Here is a 12,727-nt window from a genome sequence, read left to right as displayed (position 1 = left end):
AACTTACACACTGCATGTTGTTATATTTGATATGAAACATAAAATATGAACAAAAGTTCATATTAATGTTCAAAACTACATTTGCTTAATTCTGTTCCATTGAAAGTTAATGCATCTCACCAGTAACTTGTAGCTGAATTTCTTTGAAGTAGGATTACTTCCTCCACACTCCACACAGATAAGCTCCATCATCTTCTCTCACATCACTGATGTTCACACTAAAGACGTTAGATCTTCTGTCATCAAAGATGGAGAATCTGTCTTTCTGCTCTTTCTGAGCCTCTTTTTCAGTGTAAATGATTGGGCTAAGAGTGTTCTGGTTACTGAGGTTGGTTAAGCGTTTGTTGTTTGTCTTGAGCTCCTCTGGATAGCTACATTTGAAGGTGACCGTCTCTCCAAGATAAGCGTTCGTTTTAGGAATTCCCCCACAACAAGAATCTGTCAATCATATAAACAAACAGTTAATTCATCAGCTAATTAAACCTGAATGAATTTGAGAGAAATGTCTAATTTGCATCAGCAGAATCCTGGCTCTATGTTGCTACTCCATGTCGAGGTTAGAGGTGTTTTTGGTGCACCACTCACATCAGTCAAGCTCCAGTTGGTGTTAGTGGTCCTCTCTAACAGGATTCGTCAAGAATGGTTATGAGCTGGCAGTGTCCTTTGTGTCTGTGAGGCTGTATCTGTCTGCAATTTAGGCCAGTAAGCAGGGGTGGGCCCGGATCATCCTATAGGTTTTACAGGCACTGCACAAGCACCCAAGGCACTAAGCGGCCTCCCACAAGCAATTATGACAATTTTAACAGATTTCTTGACTCCCAGTGAGAACAAAAATTTATTTAAGCCTTGTCATTGAGTTACGGCTGAACGTAAGGCTGGAGCTGTACACTTTTTATCAAAGCATTTGATTTATTGACCCGTTCACTTCCTGCTTAGCAGCTGTTTGTCTATCCGCCGTTACTTTGGTCAAGCTTTTAGGGGTGAGCTAGTATCTAAATGTACTTTTAAGTTCAAGCTCCAGAAATTCAACAGATATGTCTGGGGGACCTGATACTCTGGCAGAGTGAAGACATGTCTACTTCTAAAGCTAAACAAATTAATAAACATCATACCAAGTGTGTGCACACTGGTGCTGAAAAAACAATGAAATACATAACATGGGTAGAATGAACAAAGCAGCACCTTAGTATGTGTACCTGCAAGACTGTGTTTCAGACATGGCAGTGTGCAGTAATGGGGCACCTCAGGGGACTGTATTAAGCCCATTCCTGTTCAACACCTCTGACTTAAAGTACAACACAGTCATGTCATCTACAATCTCTGATAAGGTTTTTCACCCAAAGTTGATTAAATACTTCTTAAAATCTAATTACAGTGGTCTTCATAACATATAACTCTCTGTATGTCTCCACGTCACCTTCTCTGTATTTTTCTTTTTTGTTCCTCTTCCTTTGGTGTCGGAGTTTAACCTCAATGCTCCTCCCACCAACACCACTGACTATGAAATAATAAGAGAGAGTGCCATCTGCTGGTGGTGAGTCTTGTTTGGCACTAGGGCAGCCCTGACGGATAAAAAAGATTGTATTTTGGGGGTTATTAGAAATTCGTTTCTCAAAACATCAGGTGATTATTTTGGTTTAGTCCAATTTCTAAGTATAACAGAAAACTGTGTGCATGTAAATGTAACTATCAACACAGTGGCTAAGAAGGTGATGGAGCAAAGCCCTCCAGGCACGTAAACATTTATCAGGACTATTTGTTGATGATCAGTCTTGATTGCAAGGACGTGTGTCCTAAAATTAAATTTGGAAAAACTTATCAAAGTATCCTCTACCTGCTCAGGGGAGAGAGCACTGCTAATGTCCTGTGTTAAAGTGGTAGATGTATAGATGGTGTGTAGGTGGCAGGGGAAACTTTTTAAAAATTAATTACAAAATAATGCATTGCATGATTTGATAAGTTTATTGAATGTAAAATGCTCACAATATACATGGTTAGAAATAAAGGTCCTGTGGGGGTACATTTTTCTTTCATCAAAGTACAAACAGTGTAAATGTTCCTTCAGAAGTTCGGTTTAAGGTCCAGTTGTGTACCTTGTAGTTTTTCCAAGTGAAGTTCATAATTGTTCCTTTTCATAACCGAATGTTTTAAAACAGAGCAGTAGAATAAACACCTGGAGGTGAGGCGGGGCGGGGCGGGGTGTGTGGAGTCAGCACAGCTTAGAACAGATCATTTCAGTAGAATATGGTTCAGTTATGTTCCCTGACAGAAGGCACTGAGATGTACCTTTTGAGGGTACCACCCCAGTCACAGCTTCATACCTTTTTTTCTTTTTCTGAGACTGTATGGTGAAACCACTGGAGATCATAATGACAGAATAGAGATCAGATTTTGATAGCTTATAACTAAGAAGGAGTACATGCAGACATATTAAGAGAAATCTGTAGAAGCATAAACTGACTGATCAAGCAATAAAACACAAATGTAGCGATTATAGAGATGTGTTTAACTCTCCAGCTAAAATATCCTTAATTTCTCTCCTTGTTGCAACCTTAGGCAAGTAAGTTTACACTGGAAACAACTAAGAAAACAAAAACCAAAAGTATTGTTTTTTTATTTAATCTAGAAGGACTGGAGTATTGAGGGAGGTGCAAATAAACTGATGTTGTGAAAATTTGGGTGTATTTGGTAAACTTCTCCGACAACTCAAACCAAGAGTTTCGCTTTGACCAATAAGAGAAGAGGACATTTCCAATAGGCAGTTATCACTGGTTCTTATGTGTTGGCACTGAGAACTGCTTTATGAAATACTCCCCTCATCCACTGCTCTTGATGGTCACATTCGCATAAATGAAATCTGATTGGTTGGTGTTCTCATAGTCCGAATCCGATTGGTGGGTGTTTGGATCAGGGTCCTCATAGACTAAATCTGCTATGTTGGGGTTTGGGCTCTGGTGGACTGGACCCATGCTGATGTTGTATCGATTTCCATGTGAGACATTTTCATAATCGTCATCCTATAATCAGAGGGAGGACACTTAATACAGGCAGATCACAGAGAAACATTCTGCAGTCCACGTATAATGGATTTTATTCTGAGATGTGGAAAAATACTGTATCCCATATTTTTTGTCTTAATTGAGCTACTGAGATTATTTTCACTCACTTCATTATTTTTGTCTGTTCTCTGGCCAGTTGAAGCTGAGTCTGTAGAAAAAGAAAAGATCTGGTAAAACAATAGTCATATCCATCACTGTCCTCTAGAGGGAGACTTTAGATTTAACTTTTGAATGGGGGACTAAAGGACACCAAATATACCAGTAATTTGCATACCCTGTATCATGTGGTTTCTCCGTCTGTAGAAGATCAGTGCTGCTCCTCCAATCAGCAACAGAGTCCCACAGACACACACAGTGATGATAGAGGAACCTGGAGCTGAGACACAGAGAAAGACAGGCCAAAGACTAATCATGTTACAGAGATAGATGAATGTAACTGTAACATAGAGGCTGAGGCAGGTTACAAGTGCAAAGTGGCTTTGTTAGGGGCTTTACGATACTCATTGTTGTAGCAGAAGCATGCAGGAGTAAAGCAGTCTTATTGAGATCAACAGAAGGTGCAGGTGTATGGGAGAGGAGGAGAATGGGCGGGGTCTCAGCCTGTCTTCCTGGGGTGGGGGAGCAGCTCTGGAAGCCAGCACTGGATCAACAGGAAGAGCCGGCACAGAAGAAGCTTGGAGCAGAGGACCAGGAGCCGCTCGAGGCGCAGGAACTGGACCAGTTTCTAGAGCGGCTCCCATTGTGGTTGCCACCCCAGCAGAGGTGTTTAGAGGAGCCACCACCGATGAGGAAGCTCTGGGTGGCATGATGAGGGTTGATGGGCCAGTGTTCTCCATAGCACTGGGCAGAGCCTTAAGGACAGATGTCGATGGGCCAGTGCTCTCCTGAGTACTGTGCGGAGCCTTGAAACCCTTCTCTGCCTTAAGGGTCTCTGCATACATTGTCCCCTTCGCCCACTTGGCAATACAGGAACTAGAGAGATCCTTTTAGCCCCCCTAATAAATTTCTTTGTGGAACCTTCTTCTCTGGCCGTGTGTCAAAACAGACTGGAAGAGACCCCAGAACTTCTCCAATGAGTAAGCTTATGCTTTCTGAGGCCCATATAAGAGCTGCCCAGTCTAACGCAGGCCCTCGCAGCAACATTTATGAAGTCCTCAGACTGCAACGACTCCTCAAAGCAAAATGGGCCAAATAGCAGAGCCACACACCCATAACGTCTGCCCACAGCTCTACCTCCCCATGATAGGCAGGCTTGTTGGTAGGTGGGGGTGTGAAGCCACTCACTGCAGTCTTGGTTGGTGAAGTCTTTTGTGAATGTAGGGGCTGAGGCAGGTTGCAAACATGAGGGATTGAGAGCAGTGGTGTTATCCCTTACACTGCACCAACCAAAACCAGACTGCCACAGTGACCTTAAAATCATACCCTCTGCATGCTGTTATATTTGATTTAAAACCTAAACCTGAGTGTCAACTCACTGGTCACATAATTTTGAAAACAGTAAAGAATAATGAAAAACGTCATGACACGGGTCAAATTAAGCAAACGTAAAGTTAACGTATCTCACCAGAAACTTTCAGCTGAATCTCTCTGAAGTAGGAGTAATAACCCACTGACTTCTGATTCTTCCACACTCCACACAGATAAACTCCTCCATCATCTTCTGTCACATCACTGATGTTCACACTGAAGACGTTAGAGCTTCTGTCATCAGAGATGGAGAATCTGTCTTTCTGCTTCTTCTGAGACGCTTGTCCAGTGCAAATTATTCTTCTAATTGTATGTTGATCATTGAGGTTGATGAGGTACTTGCTTTTCATCTTGAACTCATCTGGATGGTTACAGTCGAAGTTGGCCGTCTCTCCTAGATAAGCATTCGTTTTTGTAATTCCCCCACAACAAGAATCTGTCAGTCATATAAACAAACAAACTACAGTTCATGAATCAGCTGATTAAATCTGAGCATGTTTGGGAGCAATGTTTCATTTTTATCATCATTTTAATATAAATATTTTAGAAACTAGCAGCTTAAACAGGTTAAAAACTCTCACCACTCTGAACGGTCAGCTTGATGTCCTTATGCTTTTCATTCCCAACTCCAAATCTGTACACGGCAGAATCCTGAGGCTTCAGCTCTCTGATCAACACTGTAAACTCTCCATCTACATTTGAATACATCATGAACCTCCCGTTAGTGACAGACCTGACCTTAGTCTGATCCTTCATTATATCTAGACAGCCACTTTGTTCCACCCTGCAAATATATCTTGTCTTGTTTACATCCCACTGCAGATCAGAGAATAAAAGGACGCTTCCTCCTGAATAGCCGAACACATCAGAGCAGCACACTGGGCCTGTCGATCAGAAAAGAAACCTCTCACACATGCGAGAACCTCACAGAACCTTCGGTACTCTTCACTCTTGCAGTATAAACATAACTAGCACACAGAACTACTATAGCTTCCAATGCAAGAACAACTGATAATAAATAACCACTTTCTGTCGCATTAACAATTAAAGTTGAATATCTGACCTGAGATCAGGTAGAGGGTGGAGAGGAAGATCTTCATCCTGAACTGAAGGATCTTCATCCTGAAGTTCACAGAAATTCTGATTCACTTTTCTTGATGGAAATTGTTAGTTTTTTTGTTACAACTGATAGTCCTCTGTATTTCTGTCAGCCTTTTCTCACTGCTGTGGTGTTGCCACTGTCTCTGGCTTTCAGACTACTTTGCACCCCACCCAGCGATATACATATGTGTATACGTATATTAAAAAATTGACATCATCTTTAAGGAAGACACTCAACTTCAAAGCACCTCCCACCAGCACCACTGAACAAATACGAAGTTAAGCCATGAGAGAGGGAACACTTGAGTGTGATACATGACATAACTCTAGAGTTATCAATAGAAATAGGCTGTATTAAATGAATTTACACATACAGTAATATGGTCAACATCTGAACTGTGAGAAGAAGGCTTTCGTCATGGTAGGTTAGCGGTCTGTTGTATTCTGGGTTTTAAGTCATGGTTTAGCCTCTCATGTATTTAGTTGGAAGATCAGAGTCACAGTTGGACAGAGTGCAGGCCTGCATGTACTCACAAGACACTCCATCAGAAAGGTCAACCAATATGGCCTTTTACTCACTCTACCTACATCGTTTTAATCCAAACAAGTGTTGGTTGTAGTTCCTTTTCTAATACACACACACCATATGTTGTAGTGTCATCTGCAAAAGAAGAAACCCAGGGATCGCCATGATTCTGCTGCGAGAAGTGTTCTTTATTCAGCACGCCAGCGGAAGAGGCCCAACCAGAGCACTGAACTCATGAGGGAGGTCACCTCTAGCCAAACACTTCACCTTGACGGTGACCCCTACTCACACACACAACCTCTAACTAAACCCATGCCCCGACACATAATGACACAGACTGTTCCACGGCGGTACCCATTTTGTTCCCCACTAACGTTTGCAGTAAAAATGTTTTTCTTTTAAATGGTTTGCTGTAGAGGTTGAATTTACTCGTTTTCACTTCAGAAATCAGCGAACTTTGCAATTTGGCCAGGGGTTATGCATCATGCATTTCAGCTTCCTCAGAGCTTTTTTCTTCCCTTCAAGTCAGCTCTCAGTTTAGTTCTGTTCTCCTATCATATTAGTGCATGCTGCATGGTACAGCGGTTCTTGATCTAATCTCACTTTGTCCTCTGTGGTCTAGAGCTTCCTGTTCTTTTTGTGGCCAGTGGGTGCTGTGAATTTGTCAGCAACTGACAGCACAAATAAACAAGTCTGCAGTCTGGAAGTGTTTTCATATTTTATAAGCATTTGCACCATAACATCACCAATAATGCTACATTGATCATTCACAATTGTTCATGAGTGATGGTTGAGCATAAATTGTTCCCTAAAATTATGCCATGAATTTAAAAAAAGTGCATTTCCTGAATGTAGTGATTGCACAGGTTAAGCAATTCATGTGATTGGTTTTGCTGATGTTCCTGCTGGTTGCTAGGGAATTGTGGGGCAGTTTGTACGGTATTCCAGGTGGTTGCAAGGGTGTTGCTAACGGGTTACTAAGTAGTTTTTATTGTAGCACCTAGGCTTAGAAGAAAACCAGAGAAACACTTTCAGCATGCCGGTAAAGGCTCTTTTATTGAACAGGCAGCAAGGGAGAACTGCCACCAGGTGCTGTTCAAGTTGCTGGGATAGCAGGCAGGTCACTTCTACTCATATGCTTTGTGTTCACTTGATCTAATCTCACTGTGTCCTCTGTGGTCTAGAGCTTCCTGCTCTTTTTGTCGCCAATGGGTGCTGTGAATTTGTCAGCAACTGACAGCACAAATAAGCAAGTCTGCAGTCTCAGTGTGACAGTTGATTTATAAATTGTTCCCTACAACTATGTTATCAGTTGGAGAAAGTGCATTTCCTGAATGCAGTGATTGCACAGGTTAAGCAATTTTGTGATATTGCTAGGATGTTGCTAGATGGTTTTGATGTTCCTGGTGGTTACTAGGGAATTGTTAGGCAGTTTGTATGGTATTCCAGGTGGTTGCAAGGGTGTTGCTACGTAATTTGTATTGTAGCACCTAGGCATAGAATAAAACCAGAGAAATGCTTTAAGCGTGCCCAATAAATGCTCTTTTATTGAACAGGCAGCATGGGAGAACTGCCACCAGGTGCTATTCAAGTTGCCAGGATAGCAGGCAGGTCACTTCTACCCATACACTGACTTCACCCTGAGCACTAAACTGACATCAGCTACCCCACAGCCTAGCCCAGCCCAGCACAGAACAGCACAAGTAACACATTTACACAAATAACAATCGCACAACAGCAACGTAACCGGTAAATATCTCTTACCAGGAGCACTGCACCTCTGGAAAGCTCACATGTCCACTTTGCATTGCCATGCATCACCACAACATGTAACTCTACGTGGTTACTAGTGTTTTGCTATATGGCTGATCTTGTATTGGAGATGTTCATGTTCTTAGTTGGTTGCTATGACATCTCTGGGGGTTGCACAAGTTTTCCAAGTGGACTGCTAGGGTGTTTCCAGTTGTATCCTGGTGCCATAAGTGATGTACAAACTTTTGGCCTCATAGTGTATGGTGGCTAGCAGAATAAGTTTACATAAGAATTCTTATCTACTTATCTGTTCTTGTCTAAGTTTAGGATGAGCATTAGGCCATCAGACCAGAAATAGTGGCTATATGTAAATTGTACATCCAATTTAAAAAATCTGTACGCAAGCACACCTTTCCAAACCAGATTAAACCAACTCCAGAATGTTCAGTGTTAGTATCTCAAACTGTGCGATGAGTTGGCAGACAAAAACAAGGAAATAAGGATTAGTCAGATACTTCTAGTCCTTTCAGCCATTCATTTAAATAAGCTAGCACAAATTTCACATTGCATTTTGCCCACAACATAAATAGTGGTTTTCAAGGGTGATGCCAAGAACCACTTTCGATCCCCTGAAGAGCCTCCCCGTGAGGAAGAATAAGAAAGGAAGAATATTGGGTAATGATGATGATTCATTTTATCACTAATGATAAAGTTAATACTTTTCATAACTTGCAGATGCACTTCAGTGTCGATGGTGGATCCCTTCGCAAACTAGTATGTCCCATTATCCTCGTCCCTCAGATCTGTGATGGTGTGCAGATCCCAGCATGTGCATCATCATTCTGTTTTTCCTCTGATGAAGCTCCATCTTTGACTTTGACTCAAAACGTTAATTTTGTTTCTTTTGAACTAGTGGACTTGAGGTGGACTTCTGTGCTTCAGGTCGCTGTCCTGCTGCCTAAACCAACTGCTCTTGAGCTTTACGTCACGGATTGATGGGCAAACATTCTCCTTTAGGATTTTCTGATAGAGCAGAACTTGTGGTGCCATAAATTCTGAAAGTCATCCAGTTCCTACAGACATATAGCAGCCCCAGACCATCACACTACCACTGCCATGTTTGACTGTTTGTATGATGTTCTTATGGTTGAACATGGTGTTAGCTTTATGCCAGATGTAAAGGGTCTTTGAGCGTTTTTTTGACATGCCTGTGTTCTTTTTGGTCAGCAGTGGTTTGTTCCTTAAGTTAAGTGATACTTTTTAATCCCACAAACTGGGAAATTCCACCTCCACATTCAACCCGTCCGTGAAGTGAAACACCACATACACACTAGTGAATACACACACTAAGGGCCCACCGGAACGGTGGGCAACCCTGTCCAAGGACACCTTGCTCAAGGACACCTCAGTCCTGGACTGTCAGCACTGGGGATCGAACCGGCAACCTTCCAGTTACAGGGCCAGTTCCCTAACCTCCAGCCCACGACTGCCCCAATAAGCTTGCAGCTTATTGTGGAATTATGTACATTTGTGGACAGTGGCTCTCACTGTGGTCCACTCCATTTTCCAATACAAACAAAACAAACCAGAATAAGCAATATTTACGGTCATATTAGCCGGGATTAAAGAAGAATATCTAACCTGATATCAGGTACTGGTTGAAGATGAGGAGCGTCTTCATTCTAAATAGAAGTTCGCAGAAATGTGATTCACTCAAGCTTCTTTAAATACTGCTTAGAATCGAACTCAGCTGGTCTTCATAACTTATGGTCTACTGTGTATGCCTTCTCGCTGGTTTAGTTGGTTCTTCTTTTTTTGGTGTCAGAGTTTCAACCTCATTGCTCCTCCCAGCAGCACCATAAAGTGATAGAGTGCCATCTACTGGTGGTGGGAGTCTGCTTTGGCACTAGGACAGCCCTGAATGACAAAATGGCTATATTTTTAGGGTCATTACAAATCAGCTTTTTAAAAAAACTTTAGTTTGGTTCAGTGTCTTAGACTAAAGTAAGAAATTCAGACTACTGTATGCATGAAAATGTAACTATCGATACACATTTAATACAGACATTAGAGCCTCAGGTAGGTAAGAAGGTGGTGGAACAAAGTCCTCCAGTGTGGGGAATTTTTAACAAATGTTTGTGTATAAAAAGTAATGCAACAGCATCAAACTGATCCTATTGGATGTATAATTTAGTGTACTTTTATAAAAAGCCAATTTCTAGCAGGGCTGTAACTAAGATCAAAATGTTAGTGATGTCCATCTTACAGAAACGTGACCTATGTCTCATAGTGAATAAAATGACTGAATGATATTGCACTCAGTTCCTTTTTAACCAGATAATTTTTCATTTTTACTCATCTATAAGTGCATACAGTACATATTTTCCTGTCATTTGTCCTTTCCCATTCCTCAATACACTCTCTTTTACCTCTTGGTCCTCACAGATTACTGAAAAAGCATACATTAAAAATACATATCTGTCTCTACCAAAGCCTAGCTCAATGAAAAAGTACCCTTACACTTGATTAGACAAAAGTCAAATGTACATTGATTTCTTAATTATGTTACATACTTTTATACCATCAAACGCTAGTTAACAGTAAACTTTATGACTAGGTAATGCAAATTGAATTTGTCATTGAAGTATCTGATAACCAGTCTCTGTCGATTGGACAGTCTCGTCACTGTTTTAATGTTTGAATCTCTTAAACTACTGAGGACATCGCTGTCTGCATGCTAGTCGATCAGTGCTGATAACTAACTGAAGGTTTGAAGTAATAACGGATAGCAAAGTTTGCTAAGCAGTGATTGGAGGGCTAAGAAAATAAGGTGGAGAATGTAAAGATTTTAACTAGCCAAGTAATAGTGACGGTACCAAACCAGATTCCATGAAAAGTTAAGTTTATAGGATATGAAATGCACAAAATATATAGTGAAATAACAAGATCAGACTGACAGAAACGCTAGAGATCAGCCTTTTGATAGCTTAAGCCTATAACAAGAAGAAAGCTTCAAACAAATTCAAAGAAATAATCTTTAGAAATATAAAATAAATCTTTACAGTTCGAGCAATAATGCAATTTGAAAGTGATATGGCTACGCATTTAACTCTCCTGTTGAAACTGTTCTGATTTCTTTCCCTTTCTTTCCAGACTAATCACAAAATAAACGAAATAGTGGTGGGGGTGGGGACATAGACTGAGGTTGTTCAAGTTCAGATTTACTAAATTTGGGGTTTTTGGGGTATTTGGTAAATTTCTCAGACAACTCAAGCCAAAAGAAAAGTTTTGGCCAATAAGAGAAGAGAACGTTTCTAGTTGGTAGTTATCCGTTTCTTATTGCATTATAACTGAGGAACCTTGCTTTGTGAAATACCACCCAATACACTGCTGTTCATGTTTACATTATCATAAATCGAATCTGATTGGTTGGAGTTATGGACCATGGTCTCATAGATAAAATCTTTTTGGTTAGTGTTTCGATCAGGATCCTCATAAACTAAATCTGGTATGTTGCTTTTGGGGTGTAGGCTCTTCTGGACTGGATCCATGGTGATGTAAACACCCTCCTGAAATCACAGGAGGACAATTGATTAAGATAAGCAGATCACGGAGAAACCGTTTTCTGCTCACATTTAATAGATTTTAAACCGAGATGTGGAAAAGTCAGTGTCCCATAATTTTGGGTGTCTTAATTCAGCAACTGAGATTATTTTTACTCACTTTATACTTCTCTGTTCTCTGGCCAGTCGAGGCGGAGTCTGTGAAAAAAGATCATTTTAAAAATAAGTCACAGATATTTGTGTGTATTCTCCTTCTTTGTCCTCTAGAGGGAGCCTTCAGCTTTAGTTTTTAATAGGTGACTAAAGGACGTCATGTATACTAGTAATCTGCTTACCCTGTATCCTGTGGTTCCTCAGTTTGTGGATGATCAGTGCTGATCCTCCAATCAGCAACAGAGCCACACAGACACATACAGTGATGATGACAGAGGAACCTGGAGGTCAGAGACTCAGGATTAGTCAATTTAGAATGTCCTTACATTAATCACACACATGTAGTAATGCATTAATAACTATTAGATCCCTAGACGACTGTCTAGTCACAGTATGGTCACCATACAGTTTGTTTGGTTTGAATGCCAACACCAAACCAGGAACCCTCCAGCTCCACATCAGTTTCATTAACATGAATATAGAGTGAAAGAGGACCTTGAACTGAACCACAAGCCCTTTGAGCTTCGAGTACACCTCGGCTTGACCCGCCATCCTTCAAGGCACGTGGAAGACAAGCGTACTGGCACCCAAGTGGTGGAAAGAACTCCCACTGGCTGTCTCAACAACAGAGTCTCTTGCTGTCTTCAAACGCAGATTGAAGATCGTCTCTTTACACAGGACTTAAATGAGCACTGAATTAAGTATTGCTTGCAATATATTGCGCTGCACTTATATTTTATTGTATTGCACTGTGTATTGTTGTTTACTGTATTGTAGTGGCTCAAAGTTCTGTGCTCTACTGTTCCTTTTCTCTCAGTATCTACACTGACTTTAGTTTCTATCAGTATCTGAGCTCAGGACCGTCTTTCTCTCTAACCTACTGGTAACTAGCAAAGATACTTTCTCTAGACAGACAAAGCTCTTCTTGTAAGTCGCTCTGGATAAGAGCGTCTGCTAAACGCTGTAAATGTAAGAGGAAGTTATGAATAAGGACTGAGGTCTTACTGAGATGTTTATTAGATGTTTCTGCTGCTGGCGGTGCTGCTGTTGATGTGGTCCAGTAGGTTGTAGCTGTAGTCTGATCCAAAGTTGTGTTTGGACTTTTT

General features: G+C 41.1%; 2 protein-coding genes across 3 annotated transcripts in view; both read right to left on the bottom strand.

The window, feature by feature from the left end:
- Positions 1 to 1,939: 1,939 nt before the first annotated feature.
- LOC108412165 lies at positions 1,940 to 9,693 on the bottom strand. Of its 2 annotated transcripts, none has more exons than XM_017684086.2 (7): positions 9,547 to 9,693; positions 5,590 to 5,648; positions 5,108 to 5,410; positions 4,624 to 4,962; positions 3,334 to 3,435; positions 3,167 to 3,207; positions 1,940 to 3,017 (listed from the first exon to the last, which is right to left on the bottom strand). In XM_017684086.2, the coding sequence occupies exons 2-7, from the start codon at positions 5,645 to 5,647 to the stop codon at positions 2,817 to 2,819; spliced, it is 1,044 nt and encodes a 347-aa protein (XP_017539575.2). In that variant the 5' UTR covers position 5,648; positions 9,547 to 9,693; the 3' UTR covers positions 1,940 to 2,816. The 2 variants fall into 2 exon arrangements, with proteins under 2 accessions (XP_017539575.2, XP_017539576.2); XM_017684087.2 differs by having other exon boundaries at positions 4,624 to 4,920.
- A 1,199-nt stretch (positions 9,694 to 10,892) lies between these two features.
- Positions 10,893 to 12,727, bottom strand: part of LOC108417413 — a 51,369-nt gene continuing 49,534 nt past the window's right edge. Inside the window, exons 20-23 of the mRNA XM_037543339.1 lie at positions 11,804 to 11,902; positions 11,629 to 11,666; positions 11,310 to 11,474; positions 10,893 to 10,898 (exon numbers count right to left, since the gene is read on the bottom strand). Of these exons, the coding sequence (XP_037399236.1) occupies positions 10,893 to 10,898; positions 11,310 to 11,474; positions 11,629 to 11,666; positions 11,804 to 11,902 (308 nt within the window). The remainder of the gene's footprint in view (positions 10,899 to 11,309; positions 11,475 to 11,628; positions 11,667 to 11,803; positions 11,903 to 12,727) is intronic.

The sequence above is a fragment of the Pygocentrus nattereri genome, chromosome 12, assembly GCF_015220715.1.
Source record: "Pygocentrus nattereri isolate fPygNat1 chromosome 12, fPygNat1.pri, whole genome shotgun sequence".
In the NCBI taxonomy this organism is placed as follows: Eukaryota; Metazoa; Chordata; class Actinopteri; order Characiformes; family Serrasalmidae; genus Pygocentrus; species Pygocentrus nattereri.
Note: the sequence above shows the minus strand (reverse complement) of the source record. Positions and strands in the feature narration are given on the sequence as shown.

What these genes read in the sequence shown, in the direction of transcription:
- LOC108412165 (XM_017684086.2), bottom strand. Translation starts at nt 5,647, where the DNA reads ATGAAGATCCTTCAGTTCAGGATGAAGATCTTCCTCTCCACCCTCTAC. An exon ending in CACCCTCTACCTGATCTCAG is followed by an intron (nt 5,411 to 5,589) that starts GTCAGATATTCA and finishes TCTGATCGACAG; the next exon opens with GCCCAGTGTGCTGCTCTGAT. An exon ending in GAACAGACAAAAATAATGAA is followed by an intron (nt 3,018 to 3,166) that starts GTGAGTGAAAAT and finishes CTCTGATTATAG; the next exon opens with GATGACGATTATGAAAATGT.